The sequence below is a fragment of the Hylobates moloch genome, unplaced genomic scaffold (genome assembly GCF_009828535.3).
Source record: "Hylobates moloch isolate HMO894 unplaced genomic scaffold, HMol_V3 SCAFFOLD_17, whole genome shotgun sequence".
NCBI classification, from domain to species: Eukaryota; Metazoa; Chordata; class Mammalia; order Primates; family Hylobatidae; genus Hylobates; species Hylobates moloch.
Genome location: NW_026652292.1, coordinates 78,095,452 through 78,117,456, shown reverse-complemented (window position 1 = coordinate 78,117,456; position 22,005 = coordinate 78,095,452). Strand labels below are relative to the sequence as shown.

The window sequence follows — 22,005 nt, the reverse complement described above, 5'->3', positions numbered from 1 at the left end:
ATGGATATGTCCCCAAAGCTCTGAATACAGTGGCCGGTGCACCATTGATGCTAAGTCAGCGACAGCTGCTATTATCATTCTCAGGGCCCTTCTCGTTTAGCCACGTGTTGATTCTGTGCCTTGTGGGTCCCAATAACTCCATCTCTTCATGCTTCTCTGGAAACTGCCCCCCCCACCCCACCTCCAGGGAACTGTGGTGCTGTAGGATTGCCTTCCATAGCTTTCTACCTCTATTCCCACAACCGTTTGTAGCTAAATCAGCAGTAGGTGTTGGTCAGCGAAATACTGATTTTGCTACAATATCTTGTTTGACTCCATATGACGGCCCTAAGAGGGAAGCAAACGTTGCCTTACTGTGTTTACCTTACAGCTGAAGAAACTGAGGCCCTGAAGAATGAAACTGCCCACCCGAGGTGCCCCAGCTGGACAAGAGTCAGGCAGGGAACTGGGGATTCTTAGAAGAAGAGGGTTGCTCAGAGATTCTATAGGAGAAACTGAGGTCAGAGAGGTGCTGCCACTGGCTCAGAATTGCTGAGTGCATTCATGTCTGAGCTGGTATGGGAACTAGGCCCTCTGACCTTGGCCCAGAGCCTTTTCCTTAGTGTCTAATTCTCTGCCTTGAGCCTCATGGGTGTCATGGAAAAGAGACGTATGTAAAAGAAACATGCCTGGCTTTATTACACCTGAGACTTAAGACAGTAATTTTTGGTGATTAGTCTTCTGGCATGCCTGGTCCCTCATGGCCTGCACCTTTTAGGCATTTGATTTTGTACTCACTTGTGCCTCTAAAGCACCTTGTTAGTGGAGGTAAATTAACTTATTGATTTTGAGCTCCACTGCTACTACGATAAATTATAACACAATTTCAGTCATTTTGTTGTTACTTAGGCAGATGTTGAAATACTGGTGCATTGGTAGAGCTTCTGAAATGAATTTTTAGCAAATCCCTAAAAACTACGTGAGCTTTTCCTAAATGTCTGGAGGAGGCAATAGGCCTGACTTTTTCAGATCTATATATTTTGATTAATAACATATCTCCTGGTGCTGGTATGGTGAGGGTGAGCCCGGGAGAGCCCCAGACTGTGGGGCCCCCTTTGAGAATGAGCCTGGCATTAGGCAGCAGGCACTGGAAAAAGTCGTCATCCTTCCTGACACTGCATTTACACTCTTGGGGATTTATCCTGAGGAAATTATCAAAAAAAATTTAAGAAATCTCCTTCTGCCTAAATTCACTGCAGAATTATTTGACAGTAGGAACAACACAAAATAAATCTGGAATCAACCTCAATGTGCAGTGACAGGGACATTGTTTTCCAATTGTAGCATTGGTTTGCTTCTGGGAATTTGTGTTAATTTGCTTGTTTGGGGCATCCACAATTGCAGAGCACAGGGAGAAGGGTGTTAGCTGGCCAGTGGTTTTTATTTCAAGAGGAAGACTCTTGCTTACACTTCCTCCTTTTCTGCCCAAACACAGGGGGACACTTTGTGCAAATAATCAGATACCATCTAGGAATGCTTTTGGAGCCAGGTGTGCTGGCTCATTCTTGTAATCCCAGCACGTTGGGAGGCTGAGGCAGGAGGATCACTTGAGGCCAGGAGTTAGAGACCAGCCTGGGCAATATAGTGAGATCCCGTCTCTTAAAAAAAAATTAGCTGGGCATCGTGGCCCACACCTCTAATCCCAGCTACTCAGGAGGCTGAGTTGGGAGGATCGCTTGAGCCCAGGAGTTTGGGGCTACAGCGAGCCGTGATCATGCCACTGCACTCCAACCTGGGCAACAGAGCAAGACCTCATCTCTAAAAATAAAAATAATAATGATAATAAACTAGGAAAGCATTCAGCTACAAGTAGGAGGAACATTGACTAGATGGACTTCCGGTAGCTGGAACTGAGAGAGATAGGGTTGCAAAAACATTTTCACCATAAAAGGCAAGGGGTCTTCCGTCCAGAGCTCATGGCTTGGCTGGGTGAGGCCAACAGGAACCAGGCTCCACTGTCTTCCTGCTCTGCCAAGCTCAGCTCTGGACCAGATCCTCTTTCTTTGAGTCTAGTTCTTGTCCTTCAATAAACGAATGGGGCCAGGGTGAGGATGGTTGGGTCGGGGGACACTGGGCTTCTTTTTCCCCTCCTTGTGGGCAGTCCACTCTGGGGACTCGAGGGTCTTCCATGGAAGGCAGATCCTTGGATGAGTGAAGGCTGCTGTGTTGACAGCTCAGCTCGGGGGCCCAAAGTCAGAGATGAGATTCCTCGTGGGTGTTACGGAGAGCAGACCCACGTAAAAGAAACATGCTTGGCTTTACCACCCCCAATACTGCTTGGGGCAGTATCCTAGGTGTGGGGTTTCTTGCTCATGGTCACGAGGTGGCAACTGGATGTCCAGGCCCGGGATGTGAGGTCATAGGTAGCAGGATGGGCAGGGGAAGGGAGCCTGTTTCCTGGCGCTCTGCACTCATGCTTTATGTGACAAGCTGGGTGGCCCCTAGCTGCTTCCCTGTCTCCATGTCAGCGGCTTGGTTAAGCATGGTTCTCAGGGGTCCCTTGGCCAGCTGTCCTGCTAGCAGCTGACATCAGGGGAGAGGCCTGTGATGCCTTTTCTGGCAGCCAGTGTGCATCAGGGCAGCGGTGCTGGACGCTGCTTCCACAAAGTAGCGTCTGGGCTTCTGTTTGGGAGGGGCCTCTGAGCCTTGTGGCCAGCTCCGTGGCATCTCCTCAGTAGGAAAAAAAACCTGTGTCCCCAGAGGAGGAATTTGGTCTTTGGGAAAAGACAGACTCATCCGCTGCCCAGGTTGGGGAGAAGATTGGAAGGAGGTGGAGCCTTCCTGGTTGGTTGAAAAGAGGAAGAGCAGAGGCCTCCCCGTCTGAATTGCCCTCTGCAGTTTCAAAGCTGGTTCACTGGTGTTATCTCCTGAGCCTCACCCCACTCCTGGGACGTGGGGGCCAGAGCTACAGCTCAGTGTGGGGGCCACGCCGGGCCCAGATGTGAGGCTCTCGGGAACCACGAGAGGGCGTGAGCCTCTGCTCTCCACCTTCCCAGGACAGGTGTAAGAACTGCATCAGCTCCGCCCACACCCACTGAGCATCCACTGTGTGCTTTCATTTTTTAGGGGATGCTTTCTAAGAAAGAAACCTGCCTTTGGCCGGGGTAAGAAGTCTTTGTGGTTCTTTTGTAGGTTAAGTAGAGAGTCATCAGCAATGCTTCAGAGAGTTAAGCGCCTGGCAGGGTGGTGGGCAAACCACCCTCACTAGACAAAACTCCAGAGTTCAAATCTACAAACATTTTTCTGAAACAAGTGTTTTAATAACCGTAGCATCCTTTAACAGCATAGTGTGGTCTCAAGTTCACCAGGCATTGGGATTATTGTGGATAAACTTCTCCATCTTAAGGAAAGCTTGATGCCTTCTCAGCAAACAGTTCTGGAGGGAAACTTATCTTTAGGACAAGATACAGAATACAGTAGAGCTTTAATGTCCACCACAGGGTCCAGGGTGTGTAAATATTCCCTCGCCTTCTCTGTAATAGTTTGGCAGAAAATCCTGGCTGGCCCTGACTTGGTCTCTCAGGGCAGCTCTGTGGTCTCATTTTTCTCTCATATCTGACCCTGGTTTTTGCCAGCCAGGGCTAAAATAAAGTGTACAGAATGATCCTTTTCTGTTTCCTCCACACAAAGACAACTTCCTGCTTTGGTCAACTCTCGGGGTCTGTTAGACCTGCTGTGTTATTCATAATGTATGTAATCCGTATGTCTAGCCTAAGCAAAATCACGAAATGAATATCTGTGCACCCACCATCCACGCTAAGAGAGAGAATAGAACATTTTAGGATGTTAGAAGCCCCCAGTTGCCCTCCACTGGGCGTTCATCCACTCCACCATCTAAGGCAAGCTGGTCCAACCTGGGGTCCGAAGGCCGCATGTGACCCAGGATGGCTTTGAATGCAGCTCAACACAAATTTGTAAACTTTCTTAAAACATGAGTTTTTTTATTTTTTAATTTTTTTTATTTTTTGCTCATCAGCCATCGTTAGTGTTAGTCTATTTTATGTGTGGCCCAAGACAATTATCGTTAGTGTTAGTGTATTTTATGTGTGGTTTACAGAAGCTGAAAGATTGGACACCTCTGTTCTAAGGGAACTGTAACAGCGATTCTCTGGCTTTACCTTAGTTTTGGTGTTGCTACACAATGTATTGGTTACTGTTGCCTGCATTTGCAATTTAAATAAAATCACAGAGCAGGCCTTGCTTTTGGCCATCTAACACTGTGTTTGAAGATTCCTTTCTTCCTCCCTCCCTCCCTCTCTCTCTCTCTTTCTTTCTTTCTTTTTCTTTCTTTCTTTTCTTCTTTCTTTTTTTTTGAGACAGTGTTTCTCTCTGTCACCCAGGCTGGAGTGCAGTGGCGAGATCTCAGCTCACTGCAACCTCTGCCTCCTGGGTTCAAGCGATTCTCCTGCCTCAGCCTCCTGAGTAGCTGGGATTACAGGCACGTGCCATCACACCCAGTTAATTTTTGTACTTTTAGTAGAGATGGGGTTTGGCCAGGTTGGTCAGGTTGGTCTCGAACTCCTGACCTCACGATCCGCCCACCTCAGCCTCCCAAAGTGCTGGGATTACAGGCGTGAACCACCGCGCCTGGCCTGGTACTTGGTTTTTTTTTTAACCATTGCCATTTTTTTTGGTGACCGTGTTCATTGGCTGCCCTGGTTGGCCCATAGGAGGCAGAGGCTGAGCTGGAATTCAGTGTGTGGGGTGTTGATTAGGAGGTGCTCCTGGGGTCCACGCCTGATTGATGAGGGAAGGCAGCAGGATTGGGCAGAGGGAGAGCTGAGCCGAGTTGTAGTCCAGTGACAGCTGTGGCTGACTGTGAGGAGCTCAGGGGCTGCGGTGGTGCATCCACGCCGTCCTGCCTTGGGCCCAGATGGCTGCTTCTTCACGCTTGCCCAGTCACAGGAGGCGATCCACCCTGCAGGTGTCTCCTGACAGCACCCTGCCTGCTGCAGCAAAGATCCCTCCTTGCAGGGTGTCTGGGTGGCCCCTCTCTGAGTCCACTCTGTTGGCCAAACATGTTTCTGTTCTTTGAAATGCAGGCCTCCCTGCTTTTTTTCCTGTTGGGTTGTCTTCCAAAAATTGATTACAATATTTTTTTCCTTCTAATATATTCTGCACATGAATCCTGAGTTCAAATGGGTTGCAAATATCTAAGGTTGTGGCTTTTTCACTTAAACTTTACAGTGGAAGCACAAAGTCTCGTTTTCTATTTCTTCTCGTGTCAGTGTTGGTGAGCTGTATTTTTCTAGAAATGTATCTGTTTCTTCTAAGTTTTCATAATAATCTAGCATTATCTTTTTTTCTTTTTCTTTCTTTTCTTTCTTTTTTTTTTTTGAGACAGTCTTGCTCTGTCACCTAGGGGGAGTTCAGTGGTGCGATCTTGGCTCACTGCAACCTTTGCCTCCCAGGTTCAAGCAATTCTTCCTGCCTCAGCCTCCCTAGTAGCTGGGATTAACAGGTGCCCGCCACCATGCCACCATGCCTGGCTAATTTTTTGTGTTTTTAGTAGAGGCAGGGTTTCGCCATGTTGGCCAGGCTGGTCTCGAACTCCTGACTTCAGGTGATTCGCCCACTTTGGCCTCCCAAAGTGCTGGGATACAGGCGTGAGCCACCGTGCCCAGCCATTCTCGCATTATCTTTTAAATCTCTGTAATGTGTTCTGTCCCGTCAAATTCATTCTTCCTTAGTTAATGTTGTTGGAGGTTTGTTTACTTTACTAATCTTTTTGAAGATGATCGTGAGGTTTGGGGGAGCATCCACCAGGCATAGGACTAGCTTCTGCCTCCAGTGTGGCCTCCTTCTACGGTGTGCCTTGTTTAGTGCAGATCTCCAGGGGTTATTGTTGGGTGACCAGGGACAGTCACAGCACCTCTCTGGGCTTGTTTGTTCACGTGGTGGCTGGAAGTGAGCACACTGCTCCCTAAGCTCTGTAGAATGTCACTGTCCCTTTTGGAGGGTACTGTGGTCTTTTATTGTGATCACGAGTGCATTTGACTTAGCTCCTGGATAAAGGACAGGAATTTGTCATGAATCCCTTAAAGCACTTGGCAGCTTAGTCCACACTAGGTCTTCGAGAAATATTTGTTAGATGACGGAACCTATGCAGCGAGGGAATCAGTAGCTCAGTCAGCAATTTATTGCCTTCTCAGGGATTCCACTTGGTTCCCCTCCTCCCTTTTTTTAAAGTTAGAAAATGACTCACATGGCTGGGCACAGTGGCTCATGCCTGTGATCCCAGCCCTTTGGGAGGCCGAGGTGGGTGGATCACTTGAGGCTAGGAGTTTGAGACCAGCGTGGCCAACTCTACTAAAAATACAAAAATTAGCTGGGCGTGATGGCAGGTGTCTGTAATCCCAGCTACTCTGGAGGCTGAGGCACGAGAATTGCTTGACCTAGGAGGCAGAGGTTGCAGTGAACTGAGATCGCGCCACTGCACTCCAGCCTGTGTGACAGAGTGAGACTCTGTCTCACCAAACAAACACACAAACAAAACAACTCATGGTTCCCTGCGAGGGTCTGGTCTGGTCAGGGCAGGGCTTTTGATGATCTGACCACTCTGTCCACCTCTGCTCCAGCGCTCCTGTGTGACAGGGAACCTACGTGATGGACAGCAGGCAGAGAGAAACAGATATTAATTAATTAATTAATCTTGACCTGTATTCCAGTAACTCCGAAATGCTGCAACCCTCAGGTGGCAGCTATTTTTTGGAGAATGGAACATAGGACAATGCTGGTTGTCTTCCCAATATCCATTCTTCCTGGATTTCTGGCTAACAGCCCTGACTTAAATCAGGGGGCTGTGTGCCCAGCTGAAATTCATATTCCCAGGTCTGTAATTCAGCAGAGGTGGTCATGGGACCCTGTTCTAACCAATGGGACATAAGCTGAGATCACTGGGTGGGGCTTTTGGGAAAGATCCTCCACAGAGAATGACTTAGCTGGCACCTGCCCTTTCCCTTGTTTTCTTCTTGTCTGGAATGTGATGGCTGGAGCAATGGCAGCCATTTTGTAATCATGAAGTGACTTGAGGACACCATATGCTAAGGATGGAGAAGCAGATAGACACAAGGGACCTGGAGCCTTATCCACAACACAGAGTTCTGCTCCAGTGCTGGATTGCCGGCCTCTGGCTTTATTTTATAAAAGAGAAAAACCCTACATTTCTTCCTAGCTTTCTAACACAGCTCCTAACTGATACAGGCCGGGAAGCCCAAATGGAGATTTTTGCTTCCTTCCCATGTATCCCCATCAGTCTCTCCCTGATGCACAAGGAAAGACCAATCTGAGCACACCCATCTTCACGCAGAAACCACGTGTGCGGAGCCCTTATGCACTGTAGTGGGAATGTGAAATGGGGTAGCCACTTTGGAAAGTAGTTTGGCAGTTCTTCAAAAGGTTAAACATAGATTTATCTCATGACCCAGCAATTCTACTTCTAGGCATCTACCCAAGAGAATTGAAGACATCCATCCATACAATAAGGTGCACATGAATGTTCGTAGTGGCACTATTCATAGCAGCCAAAAATGAAAACAACCCAAATGTCCATCAACTGATGAATGGGTAAACAAAACATGGTCTATCCATACAGTGGAGTATTATACAGCCCTAAAAAGGAATGAAGGCCTGCCACATGCTACAACATCAATGAACCTTGAACACGTCATGCTAAGATCATGTTAAGTGAAAGAAGCCAGACACAAAAGACCACATAGTGTATGATTCCATTTATAGGAAGTGTTCATAATCAGAAAATTCATAGAGACACAAAGCAGATTAGTGGTTACTAGGGGCTAGGGGCTTGAGGAATGACCATTAATGAACATGTGGTTTCTTTTTGGGGTGATGAAATGTTTTAAAAGTAAATCATGGTGAGGGCTGCACAGCTCTGTGAACATACTAAAACGAAATGTACACTTTATAAAGGTAAAGTGTATGGTATATGGCTTATGCCTCAATAAAGCTGTGATTAAAGACTGCATATGCTTTAAAGTGAGAAGCTTGGTGTCATTGGAGCCAGGGGACAGAGCAGGATGGGACTATCTGCAGGGTCCCCACGGGCCTGGGGCAGGTGGCCATGTGGTCGCTGTCTGCCTTCTCTAGTGGAATAGGGAGGCACGGTGGTTAGGACCCAGACCCCTCTACCCACACAGCTGCACGTCCTTGGGGAGATCTAGTTTCTGTGCCTCAGTGGCCTCACTTGTCAAATGGGGAGACTCCTGTATCGCCCGCAAGGTTGTGGTGAGGCTAAGGGAGAGTATCAGGAATGCCTAGTGCAGCTTCCACCTGCAGGGACACTCAGCAAACCCCAGATCTGAGTCTTCCATTTCCCCACGCACTTGCCACCCTTGACCACTGCCTGGTCGGCAGGCGCTTCTGTAGTCCGGGCTTGAGAAGAACTTTCAGAATGGTAGATTTTTAATTTTTTTTTTTAAAGGAGAGAAGGAAAGCAGTGGCAGGAATTGTCCTCCGTGATGTTACAACATATTATAAAGCTCAGTCATTGAAATAGTCTGGAAGTTACACTAGACTTGGGAGAGAGACTAGTGAAGCACAACATAGTACATGTGTGAGTCCCCTGTGGCCGCCAGAGCAAAGTCCACAGACCGGCTGGTTTAAGACAACAGAAATGTATTGTCCCCAGTTCTGGAGGCTAGAAGTCCAAGGTCATAGTGTGAGCAGGGTTGGTGCCCTCTGAGGGTTATGGGGGGAATTTGTCCCAGCCTCTTCTCCTGGCTTCTGGTGTTTTGCCCACAACCTGTGCCACTCCCTGGCTTGTGAAAGCCTCATCTCAACCTCCACCTCCATCCTCACACGGCACTCTCCCTGTGTGTGTGTGTCTGTGTGTCCAAATTTCCGCCCTCTCTCTTTTTTTTTTTGGAAGGACATCAGGCATATTGGATTAGGGACTCAGCTTAATGATGCCATCTCAATGCATTTCATCTGCAACTACCCTATTTCCAAATAAGGTCACATCCTGAGTTCTAGGGGTGAAGACAGCAGCATGTAGATTTTAGGGGGAAGCAATCTAGCCCTTTCTGGTGGAAAGTCAAAAGCAGGTTTGAGCTGTATGATAAATCACTCGCTGTATAACGGGCTCAGTATTTGTGGAGCACCTGCTCTGAACAGGTACCAGGAAACAGCAGTGATACACCGACAAGGTCCCCGCCCACGAGTAGCTCAAGCAGCAGGGCCGGTAGGACATTTCATGACAGCGCGGGAGAGCAGCCAGCTCCACGCGTCTGCCCTTTGTAACGAGAACAAGTTAGAGGGACAGTGTGCATTGGCGGCCGGCTCTTTCATGAATGTAGCACGTGGTGTGGGTGGTGCCACAGCTCCAAGCCTGAACCCCGAGCTTCTTCGGCCAAGGGAGCATCTGCTGCCGTGGTGGATGACTTGAGGTTTTATTTTACAATTTCATTTGCCGCGTTACTGGCGTTTGGAAGATGACATGACCTCATCTCATTTTTCTTTGCCTAGTGAAAATAGCAGGGGATTTTGTTCCCTTCCCACCATTGGGTGTGTTTAGCGCCATCACAACACAGATTGTTAAATCGTCCTCGTATGTTTCCGTTTTGCTCTGAAACGCTTGCGTCGCTGGGGGCGATGAACTTGGCTGAATGCACCTGTGTGTCGGTGGAACTTGGCAGATGCTCGGCGGGCACCTCTCCATGCCGATATCTCTACCCCGAGGAAGCAGCCGTCGGGGGGGTAAAGAGCCAGGAAGAGGGGAATCTGGGTTTGATTCCCAAATCTGATGCCCCAGCTGTGGGACCTGAGACAAGTCATTCAACTTGTAGGGGTGCCCGCCTCAGTGGGCCGTCGGGAAGATTAAATGGAATGATGAATGCAGAACTTTTTTTTTGGATTGTTTTTAATGTGGCAAAATATACATAACATAAAACTAATCATTTTAAGCATTTTCAGTGTCTAATTCAGTGGCATCCGGTACATTCCCATTGTCGTGCAACCATCTCCACGACCCACTGCCAGAGCTTTCACTTTGTGCCCATTAACACCAACTCTCCGTAACCCCAGCCCTGGTAACCCCTATTCCACTTCCTGTCTCTATGAATTTGACTCCTCCAGGACTTCATATAAGTGGAATCACACGGTATTTGTCCTTTTGTGACTGGTTTATTTTATTTAGCATAATATCTTCAGCCGGGCGTGGTGGCTCATGTCTGTATTCCCAGCACTTTGGGAGGCCGAGGTGGGTGGATCACGAGGTCAGGAGATTGAGACCAATCCTGGTAACACGGTGAAACCCCGTCTCTTCTAAAAATACAAAAAACTAGCCGGGCGTGGTGGCGGGCGCCTGTAGTCCCAGCTACTTGGGAGACTGAGGCAGGAGAATGGTGTGAACCTGGGAGGCGGAGCTTGCAGTGAGCCGAGATGGCGCCACTGCACTCCAGCCTGGGCGACAGAGAGAGACTCCGTCTCAAAACAAAAAAACTTTAAGGTTCGTCTACATTGTAGCATGTGTCAGAATTTTATTCTTTTCTTCAGGCTGAATAATATTTATGGAAAGGGTTAATCTGTAAGTTGCCATGCCACTAAAAACAAAGTTTTAGAAGGTGTGTAAAAATTAATGGTTGAACCAAACAGAAGAGGTGAACTGAAAGGCGCACTCTCCTTTCCCTTCAACCCCAGAGCCATTCCCCATGTAATCGCCTGTGCATCCTCCAGACATTTCTCTGCACTGATGAGCATTTATATGTGTGTCCTTTGTTTTTAGACCTCTATGCTATGCACCTTGATTTTTTTCCCTTTGATGTCATTCTTCCTTTTTTTTGAGATGGAGTCTCACTCTGTTGCCCAGACTGAAGTGCAGTGGAGTGATCTCGGCTCACTGCGACCTCCGCCTCCTGGGTTCAAGTGATTCTCTTGCCTCAGCCTCCTGAGTAGCTGGGATTACAGGTGCCCACCACCACGCCTGGCTAATTTTTGTATTTTCAGTAGAGACAGGGTTTCACCATGTTGGCCATGCTGGTCTCGAACTCCTGACCTCAGGTGATCTGCCCACCTTGGCCTCCTAAAGTGCTGGGATTACAGGTGTAAGCCACCTCACCTGACCTGATATCTTTCCATATTGGCACACACACATAGAAATGCCTCATCCTGTTCAACAGTTGCTTAGCATCCACTGATAGATGGCCGTGTCTTATTTCCCCAGGTCCATGCTGATGTCCATGTATGTCGTTTACCAACACTTGCCATTACAAACAACACTGGAAATGATTGTTCTTGATACAAGAGTGAGATTTACACCTGAATCCCTAGCAGGCAAGGGGCCTGTGCATTGAGAAGCCTCAGGTTGTCAAATTGCCCCCTGTGGAGGTGCCGCCTTCTCCACCGCACCCACCCTGCACAGGAGGGGCTTTCCCCACTGATAACACTCCTGCGGGGTATGGGCCACGGGGCCTTTTTTGGTCACTGCCACATTTGAAAAGTGCTACGTTTGTGGTTTAATTCACATTCTTTTAAAATGATGAAAGTGGACACATCTTTTTTCACTTGCCTTTCTTCTTATGTGGATTAAAGAATTATTTCTTTTTCTTTCTTCGTGTGTGTTTCTTTTTATGTGAATGACTGGTGAGTCTCCTTTTCTCACTTTTCTACTGAGTTTTCATCTCTGTCTTCTTGTTGATTTGTAAGAGTTTTTTACATAGTAAGGAAAGTGCACTGTGCATACTAGTTGTTGAAATCTGTTCAACTCAGGGTCATCTCTAAACGTCTTACCTTCTTTGAAGTTACCCATAAAACTATGTGTGCCCCTGAAACAGTGATGTTTCCTTTCATAATCCCGGGCTTATAGTTCCTATCTTTCACCTTGAGGCTGAGAGGCTCTCCTTCAGTGTCTGTTGATAATTTACCGAACCCTCATCTCTTCCTCAAGCTACACAGAGTGAGGTGGGGAAAAGATGATGGTCAGACGCTATGGAAGGAGCTGGAAAGAAGCTGTCAGGGGTGGGGGTGGTGCGGGACTAACCCTGTGATAAAGGCAGCCAAGCAACCTCAAGGTAAGTATTAGTTCAGTGGACTGCAGCGTGGGATGCTGTCCCTGCCATAGGGCTTCAGGGAAGGCTTCCTGGAGGTGGTGACAGTTCAGCTGAGCCACAGTGGGACCTCAGTGGCCATGTGCTCTCATCCACAGGCTCAGAAGTTGGCCAGGAAAAGCCGTCCCTATGCCTGAGTGGGCTGTGGGCCTGTATGGGGTGGGGTGGGGCTTCCAGTTCCATGTTTTTAAGCGGGAGTGACCTGGAGTCCCTAGTGAGGGATTTCGTAGGCTGTGGGGAAACAGCTGCTGCGGGGTGAAGTTTGAAGACAAATGACAGATGGGAGATGGGGAGGAGTAACCCCATTTGGGGCCAAAATAGCCCGAGGGGAAGGTGGTGTGTTGTCCCCATTTCACAGATTTGGAAGCTGAGGCTCAGGTGGCTCCTGCAGCCGGGAGGAGGGAGGCGTTTCCAACCCCAGCCCAGGGCTGGCTGGAGCTGTGCCGGGCGGCGGCCAGGGTTGCCGTGGGTGGCGGTGCTCGCGTTGCATGTGATGTGTGGCGGCGTGCATGCACCAAGGCTCTTTGATTGCTCAACTTTAGTTTTTTTTTCTGATTATAGAAGTAAAATAGAAAGAAGACCTTTTTTGAAATGACCTGTGTTAGTCACCTCTCTCAGGATGCGTGAGGCGGACACGTTGAGGCCACCTCAGCTGATGGAAGTTTCCGGTAAGAAGCCCGTTCTCATAGCCGGGCAGCAGCGCCGGTGAGCTTGGGGACGTGGGCTGTGGGTCACAGGCGCCCGACACAGCGCCAGCCTGACAGCGGGAAGCGGACCCCACGGTGCTGGGATCCGGTCCCTCCCCTGCTTTGGCCCCTGGGCCCCCAACCCTGGCTCCTGCCGCCTGGGCCCTGGCCCCACCCTGCCAGCCCCCATCGCCGCCCCTGTCTCCGGGCCAATGGGTGAGGCCCCCCTCATGCGCCACCTCCTTGTGGACTGTGGCAGGGTCACTTTGTCAGGCAGCTGGGGCAGGAGCCAGGAGCGTTGTTTACTCACTGGGCCAACAGTGTTGAGTGCCCGCCGTGGCCAGCACTGGGCCGGCCCCTGGGGTTGCAGCAGTGGGCAAGCGGACAATGACTCTTGAGGCTCACACTGAGCGGCAGACCCAGACAGACAGAGTCAGTCTGTTAACTGGATCCTGACTGGGTGTGAGTGCCGCGAGAAGTCCACCAGGGCAGCCATGGGGAGACGGGGTTGTCACTGTGAAGTACAGGGTGCAGGAAGCCGCCCGAGGGAGTGTGCGGGCTGTGTGTGTTGGGGAGTGTGTGTTGGTGTGTATCTGTTTGGCGGTGTGTGTGTTGATATGTGTGTGTTAATGTATGTGTTGATGTGTGTGTGTGTTTAGTACGTGCGTGTCGTATGTGTTGATGTGTTTGCACAGTGGGGTATGTATGTTGGGGTGTGTGTATTGATGTGTTTGTTGATGTATGTGTGCTGTACGTGTATGAGTGTTGGAGTATGTGTGTTAGGGTGTGTGTGTTGGTGTGTGTTTGTTGATATGTGTATGTGTTGGTGTGTGTGTGTTGATGTGTGTTTACTGATGTGTGTATGTGTTGGGGTGTGTATATGTTTGGGGTATGTGTGTTGGGGTATGTGTGTATGTTGCTGTGTGGTGTGCTTATTGTGTGTGTATGTGTGTTGGTGTGTGTTTGTTGATATGTGTATGTGTTGGTGTGGGTGTTGGTGTGTGTGTGTTGGTGTGTGTTTATTGATATGTGTATGTGTTGGTGTGTGTGTTGGTGTGTGTGTGTTAGTGTACGTGTTGATGTGTGTTGATGTGTATGTTGGTGTGTGTGTGTGTTGGTGTGTGCCTGTTGATGTGTGCATGTTGGGATGTGTGTGTATTGGGGTGTGTATGCATTTGGGGTATGTGTGTTGGGGTGTGTGTGTGTTGCTGTGTGGTGTGCTTATTGATGTGTGTGTGTGTGTTGGGATATGTGTATGTTTTGCTGTGTGTTGATGTGTGTGTGTATTGGGGGCGTGTTCACACATACCTTTTCACCGAGCAGCCTGCTTTGTAATGGCCACCAAGGTCGACGGGCCTGTAGGTAGATCCTCATTTATTGAACCAATTTCCTGTGTTGGACATTAGAGTGTTTCCTGGTGTGCTCAGTTATAAACAACGTGCTGCCATCTTGAGTTTCTACCCTTACTTGAGGCCCAAACAACATCTTCAGAGAATCTTAAAGTCTGCAATCCTGCATTTGGTGGCAATGTCAACTGCAGACTTACAGTCCCCAGGCAGCCTTAAGCAGCTGTGCGTCTTAGGCATTAACAACATAAAACAGTATGTTTCTTTAGGCCCAGTGCTGGCCATGGGGTGCTGGTCCCTGGACGGCTGGTATCGGAGCCGTGGGTACCAGGCCCTGGCACCCCACAGTTGTTCTGCCTGTGCCGGGGCACCTTTTGTTTGGGGCAGGAGGACAGGTCTTTGTGAGGAATTACAGAAGGGACTCTCTTCTCTGCTGGAGAAAGACCTATGCTGTTTCATTTTACGGCCTTGTTTGAGGGAGGCTGGGAGGCTCTGCAGTTTAGAATCCTGTTCAAAGCTTATGCTCATGGGCCTAAGAGGATTTGGCTGTGACCAACTTATATGACATGGGCTGTTTGTTTTTACTCCTGCCGTGTTCTCTTTCGGGTCTCGGGCATGTGTTCTTATGATTACTTTCATTTACAGCCTGGGATGATTGTGAATTCTTTAGTAGCATCCACCTTTTAGAAATAGGAAGCTTTCTAAAGTCACGTTTGCAAGCCCAGCCTTTCCGAATTCTGTGTCATTAACTCAAGACCAGAGCCGTCTCTCATCCTCCTGCTTACCCCTGCCTCCATGCACCATGCTGAGGGCAGAGTGTGGGCTTCACCGTGCTGTGTAAACTGTGAAGTGCAGTACCCCCTGTGTTGAGCTCGCCTCCCACTCTGTGAATAGAGCAGACAATGCTGGGGACGTGTCTCCCAGCCTCCCTTGCAGCTAGGGCACAGACACCTGGCCCCCCGGTGCTGCTGCCTCGGGACTTGACTCAGAATGTTGGCTGGCAATGTGAGGAACAGGGACCGGGGGCCGTATGTGTGATGGTGGTGGCAGCGGAGGAGGCAGCCGCAGTGATCCAGATGGCGGCTGCTGGGTTAATTTGGGAAGAACAGGCGCCTTCAGACACTGCTTCATCTTCTAAGCCAGGGGCTGGACACTGTGATCCTTGGACATTTCTGTTCCTTGTTTTTAATGCTTCTGGAAAGTGTCTTTATTTTGCCTTTTAAAAACACACAGTGGAATGTGCATTTAACGGAAGGCAAATCCCCCTTTTCTAGTGGAAATGAGCCTGCGTCTCCCCAGACAGCTGGATTCTGGAGCTGCTGCCGCCCATGAGTTCTGCCCCTTTGTTTCTGTGTTTGGAAGGCCTGGCCCAAAATGGGGGTTGGGGGTGCCCCGGTCTGGTCTGGAATGGGCAGGAATTATTTCCCAGCAAGGTCAAGGCTGCTCAACGCTGTGAGAACCCTGGCCTGGGCATCAGGAAACATGGTTTCCTCTCTAGCTCTGACTTTGCTGGGCAGCCCTGGACAAAGCTCTCACCCTCTCTGAGCCTTCACAGCCTCTTCTATGGACTGGGGATGATGATCATAACCAAGGTAGTCGTGAGGACCGTAGATGGCACTTGCCATGGCTGGGCCATCTGTAAAGTGCTGTGTTCAGGTTAGAGAGGACAAGTTGATGTTATTGGAGGGAACCTGTGGTGATGGGGGAGAGGGTGACCTGGTGACACAGCCCTTGATGGCTAAACCTCCCCAACAATGTCACAGGGCCAGCCTCCTGCCCTTTGCAAAGCATTGGATCCTCAAAGAATAATTTACACTCCAGAAAATAGAACCCATGCTGGGTGGATTCTATCACGTGCAGCCTCGGGGGATGAGAGCTGAGAAGACCCATGTGAATACATGCAGGACAGGGCATCTGGTGTCTGCCAGCTGCCACCTGCTCCGGACCTGGGCCACCGGCTCTGCTGCCTAAACCTCTTCACTTGCTCCATTTTAACCACAGCTCACTCATCAGCCTTCTTCGGAGAACGTTGGGGACCGAGTGGCAAGGTGGGGACACTCTGGGCTTTACCTTAAGTGGACATATGTTGGAACCGTAACTTCGCCCCCTAATAATGATAATAATAACAGCAACTGAGGAAGAGCTGGGGTTCACAGAGCACCTGCTCTGCAAACAGCCTGCAAGATCTTTCAGTGAAAGTTGTGAAACATGGACATTTAGGTGCTCTATAAATGTTAGCCAAAAAAAAGGAAAAAGGGAAAGAAACCCAGACATGCTTCTGCTCATTCCTGCTTTGCTCCTTCAAGTCCCTTGGAGGGGCGTTATCTGGGTTCCCAGGGACTGCTTGTTTCCTGGCGGTTGTAGATGTGCATCGGCCGCCCTCTCCCGGACGCACTTCCTTTTGGTTTGGGCACACTTGGTGGTCTTCCTGCACCTCGGCCTTTTGCTCTGGACAGATGGCCTTTGCTGTCCCACGTTGGCTCTGATGTCCTCTCCTCCGTGAGGCTGCACAGCACCCCTGGGCCCCTGCAGCCTGCCTCAGCCCCTCCTCACTGCCATCTGCACCCTCAGAACATGAGAGTTGGTGGGTGCTTCCTCGAGGGACTGAGAGGCCTCAAAGGACACTGCCCTGGAGAGCGGTGCCGGCTGTCTCAGGGTGGGAAGCCGCCCTGGTGGCCCCGTGTGAGTGGAACCCCACCCATCCTTGCTGCCTTTGGTGCCACTAGGCACAGCTCCCAGCCCCAGGAGGGGTGATCTTTCTTGTGGGTGCCAAGCTGGCTCTGTGGTCCCTGTCACTCAGAGCAGGCTCCTCCCCCCCACACCCATTTTGAGACCCCAGAGCACAGTGACGCCGCAGCTGCACTTAAGAAGCAGGAATGCGTCCCTCCTGTTGGTCAACATTTGGGGCATCACTGTGACAGGTGCACAGCAGCCTGGTCGAGAACCACCCTATGCACCTGCAGAAAGGGCCAGATGGCAGGAGCCACCTTGCGTTTTGCCTTGAGGTTTAGTTGGGATGGCCATTTGCAGTGGTTGCAGCCACTGTTCTGAGAGCTTTGCATGTTCAGTGGGTGCAAATCTCATGGTTGCCTAGGAGGTAGGGGATGGGGCAGTGCCCATTTGGCAGAAGAGGAACCTGAGGCTGAGAGAAGTTGTTTCCCAAAAACACAGCGTGTTATGGGGGGCCAGAGCCCCACCAGCCCAGCAGTCTGGCTCAGAGTCACACCCTGCTGTCATGTTGTTACCCGCACAGTGGGCAGGTTCAGTTGCGTGGTGGGTGACAGTCCAGTGACCACAGCCACGGAGGGCTTAAGAAGGGGATTGTAGGACTTGCAGCAAGTAAGGAGGACACCAGGCATGGTCCCCAAAGCAGCGCCTCCCGGGCAGAGGGGATCCCAGGGTTTCACGGGGCCGCTGGGCTGAACCATCTCATGGGGGGTTAAGGTCAGTGCAGGTGGATCATGCTTCTAGATACATCGCGCGCATGGAAAATGGCGGATAAGCTCCTCCCTGGGGTGGGGGGGGTTAGGATGGGCTTGGAACTTTTCTGAAACAAGGAGAACTCAAGATGCAGTTGCAAGTGGGTGCTTTTTCACAGTGTGTACCTCAAAACCCCAAATCCGGGACCCCGGCTTATGACGTCATATTCCATGGGGGGTGCTAAGGGCAGAACCTGGCCCAGAGTAAACCTTCGAGAAACGTTACTCTTCTTGCTTTCCTGGGGTTCCTGTAAAGCAGGCGTGGTGCCTTGTGGTTTGTGAATCTGTGTCCCCAAGACACACGCTGTGGTGAATGATTCTCTGGGACTCATCCAGCTGCTTCCCCCAGCACTGAGTGTGGCCTCACAGCGGGAATAGTGGGCTGCGTCCCTCGTGCGCTCTATCCTCTCCTCCCATTCGCTGCTGTCCCCTCCCAGTCTCCTGGCCATTGTCATCCTGGGGGAATCCTTGTCATGGGAGGCCTTCCCAAGCAGAGAAGTGAGTGGTCCTCACCCACCGTTCTTCATTTCACATACATTTATTGAGCACCTGCTGTGTACCCGGCCCTGGGTCAGTGGCTGGGGCCACAGCAGGGGGCAAAGCAGACCTAGAGCTCACGGTCTAGTGGGCAGAGAGATGTGGGCCCTCTCAGCCTCGCCTACTTTCCGTCTGGGAGGACTGTGCCAGGGAAGAGGGATGGGGGATGGAGTAGGGGCTTTGGAGTCAGTGGAGCTGCATGTGAACTCCAACCCAGTGGCTTTCCAGCACTTTCCCTGGGGTGCAGGGCTGAGCTTCAAGAATCCTCAGTTTTCTCATCTGCAAACTGGAGGTGTTGGCACCCACCTCACAGGGTTGTCTGGAGGCTAATGGCTGATACGGTCCACGGGGCCCGTGCAGCTTGGCTCATGGTGTGCACTCATTGATTATGAACCCCCTCCCGGCTCCCAGCCTGGCCGCTTAGGTGGGCAGCTCAGGTGGCGCCTAGAGGAGAGGCCAGGGCTGCAGGGGAGAGGCCAGTCTGAGGCTCTTTGTCGTGTGTGAAATCCCTGGGTTAATCCCTGGCCCTGCCCAGAGCCTGAAGTGGCAGCTCCTGCATCGCTTCCTTGACCGTGAACCTTTGCTGGCTGACCAGGCCTCTGCTTCGGCTGCCGATGAGGCTGCCAGGAGTTCAGGACTACGGCCCAGCAGCCCCTCATCCTCCAGCTGCCCCCTTCCCTGTCCCTGTGAGGTCCCAGCCAAGCCATCTGCCTATGGGGACATGAACAGGCCAGCTCTGGGCTGCTCTGCACCTGGTGATGGCAGGAAATAAAGTAAGGATGGGTGACAGGTTGGGCTTTGGTGGCCAAATCTGTTTCTGAGTCTCCCTGGCTGTCAGAACACAGTGGCTGTCAGACGCCAGGGTCAGATCCAGTGACCAGGGCTCCAGGCAGTTTGCGTCGAGTGGAAGAACGCTCTCTGATGATTCATGAGACCGTGCCTAGGTCTGCAGGATCCTGAAGATTCTGAGGCAGGGCGCTCACCAGCTCAGGCAGCCACCCTTCAGCTGTCCCACCTTGCCTGGGCCTGAGCACAGGCCCTGGAAGCCCCTGTTAAGGACGTGTTCACAGGCAGACAGGAAGGGCCCTCCCGGCCCAAGCCAACACCCTCCACCCCAGCACCCTGCACAAGCCTTCCAGAGAGCCAGGGTGGGCGGTGCAGGCCGGGAAGAGGAAGAGATGTTTGCGCGCGCAGGGGCGGAGGGCTTCCCAGGCCGAGGGTACAGGGCAGGCAGCAGCCTGAAAACACCAGCCAGTTTCACAGCCTGCAACCAGGTGGTCACAGAGGGCCCCGTGCTCAGAAGGGCTCACTGGGGTGGATGCTCTGTGCTCACCGTCTTGAGATTCCTCATCATCTTATCCTGGGCTTGGTGTTCTGTAAGTGAAGTTGCTGGGACCACGGATCATGTCCTGGGGCTTGGAGTCTGGGCTCATGGGCTATGCGTCCTTTGTCCCTTCCCCAGCTCCTGGGAGAGGTTCTCAGCTGCTGGCTCTCCTCCCGCTGGGGCCCCAGGCCCTGCCTTCTGTCCAGGGTGGCAGCCAGATCACTTCTCGGGTGGCCATTGCTCGGGGTGGCCTGTCCTCCATGGTCTGAGGTGATGGGGCCTGTGGGAAGGGGGCCAACATCTCTGTTCCCGGCTGGGGCCCCATATTTTGGTTTTGCACTGGGCCTGGAAAATTCTGGAGCCAGCCTTGCCTGAAGAGAGGTGCATTCTGGAAACGGCCGGAGTCCCATGTGGCCAGGGCATAAGGAAGCTGGGGTGGTGCCTGGAGGTGGGGTGGGGTCGGGCGGGGTTACCCAGGCCTCAGCAAGTCCCTGTTGAGGAGTGGGGCTGTGTTCTCATGGCACATGTTGGTTGGGGCATTTGGCAGGTCCATGCACCTTGGCCACAGAGGCTGCATGGCAGGGAGGTGACTGTCACCTTCTGGGGCACCAGGAGAAAGAGAGAGAGGGGTGTTCTGTTCTGCGTGGCATTGCTCAGGGGTGCACAGCAGCTCTGTGGGGTTTATCTCACACCAGACTTTTCTCAGAGCCAGAAATGGGCAAGGACTGGAGGCAGCTTGTCCGATGCATTCCTTCTAGTGGGGTAAACCGAGGCCCTGAGAGGGGACAGATCCCCGCTCCTTGGCCAAGGTCTCTCAGTGAGTTGGTAGCAAATAACTAATATTAAGCCAGTTCATTTGGAATTCTAGGCAGAAATGGAAATATTTCAATGGCACAGATAAAAAAAACTGAGGCTCAGGGTGGCTGAGGCTGCCTGGGATCAAGCGATTTATAACGGAGCTGAGATTCAAACCTGCAGCTCCCGACACCAGCCTGGGCTCCTTCTCCTCCGCATTGAAGCCGTGGCTGGCATCTCCCACTCTTTGGGATCCTGGAGTAGGCTAGTGAGCAGCTGGGGAACTCGGGGCTGGAGTGCGAGGGTGGATGGGTGGGTGGCAGGGCTGTAACAAAGCCTACCGTGATGGCCATCCCCCTCCTCAGGGAATCAGGCCTGATTGCACTTAATGAGGCTGGTGGGGAGGTGTTGAGTTTGCATTTTCTGCTCAGCGGGAGGTGGCCATGATGCATATTAATTTATGCAAAACCAGGGTTGGTTCTCTGCACCCTCTCACCCCTCTACCTCTTCCTTCCTCCAGTCGGGTCGCTGGAGCCCAAAGACCAGCCCCCGGATTCCCTCCCTCCTTTGCCAGCTTTCAGCCCCAAATAGCAGGCCAGGGAGGTGGATGGACATTCTCGCTCTCCAGGGCCAGGCAGGCACTGAGTTCAGGGTGCCCTCAACACGGAGCATTCACTACCACCGCCTCTTCTTTTCTTTTCACCAGTTTAACCATTTTAGAGTGCACAGTTCAGTAGCGTTTAGTATATTCACGTTATACAACCATCACCACTATCTAGGCCCAGATCATTTTCATCACCCCAAAAAGAAACTGTTAAACTTGTCAGCTGAAGAATTGCCAGGACCACACACTGAGCGCTGAGAGCTTTCTTGCTCATGAAGGGCTGCAGCCTGTAGGCTGGCCAACCGCAGGCTGGGAAGCATAGCCTCTGGCAGGAGCCAGAAGCAGGCATTTCCAGGAAGGGAATTTATGATGAACGGGTTAGCTAAGTATACATATTCAACAGGCTATAGGAAGAGCTGTGAATATTCACGGAGACGTGTGTGCATTCGTCATAAGCTAACATGTATGTTACATGCATCCTATGTTGACTTTGGGGCAGAGACTTAATTTTTAAGTATTACAGTCAGGGCCCTACACGTCAGAAGGTGAAGCAGAGGACAGGAAGAGCCTCTGTGCAGCCTCTATAGATGAGCCAGAACCACTTCAAGATCAGGACTCTCAAGAAGGAATGCTGGGTTGGGCAACGTGGCTCATGCCTGTAATCCCAGCACTTCGGGAGGCTGAGGCGGGCAGATCGTGAGGTCAGGAGTTCGAGACCAGCCTGGCCAACATGGTGAAACCCTGTCTCTACTAAAAATTAGCTGGATGTAGTGACAAGCGCCTGTAGTCCCAGCTACTCGGGAGGCTGAGGCAGGAGAATCACTTGAACCCGGGAGGGGGAGGTTGCAGTGAGTGGTGGAGATCGTGCCACTGTACTCCAGTCTGGGAGACAGAGCAAAACCCCCTCCCTGCCCCCCCTAAAAGGACAGTCTGTGTTGAAACTGAAAAAGAAAGGAGCAGCACTGAGTGGTTGGTTGGAATCAGCAGTAGGGCAAGGCTTTCGATAGGGCTGGTTTCTGCTTAGCGTTTAAGAGGGAAAGCGTAATGGCATTTAGCGAAGGAGCGGGTATAATGCAATGTGTCTGACCTCCGGTCCCATTGTGGCCTGGAACTCAGGTTTTTTTTTAAGGTTT

General features: G+C 51.2%; 1 protein-coding gene across 1 annotated transcript in view; it reads left to right on the top strand.

The window, feature by feature from the left end:
* The window catches only part of PPP2R2C (protein phosphatase 2 regulatory subunit Bgamma), a 244,447-nt gene that overhangs the window by 17,550 nt on the left and 204,892 nt on the right, over positions 1-22,005 (top strand). The window contains exon 2 of the mRNA XM_032135887.2: positions 12,663-12,769. Coding sequence (XP_031991778.1) covers positions 12,721-12,769 — 49 coding nt within the window. The 5' untranslated portion in view covers positions 12,663-12,720. The remainder of the gene's footprint in view (positions 1-12,662; positions 12,770-22,005) is intronic.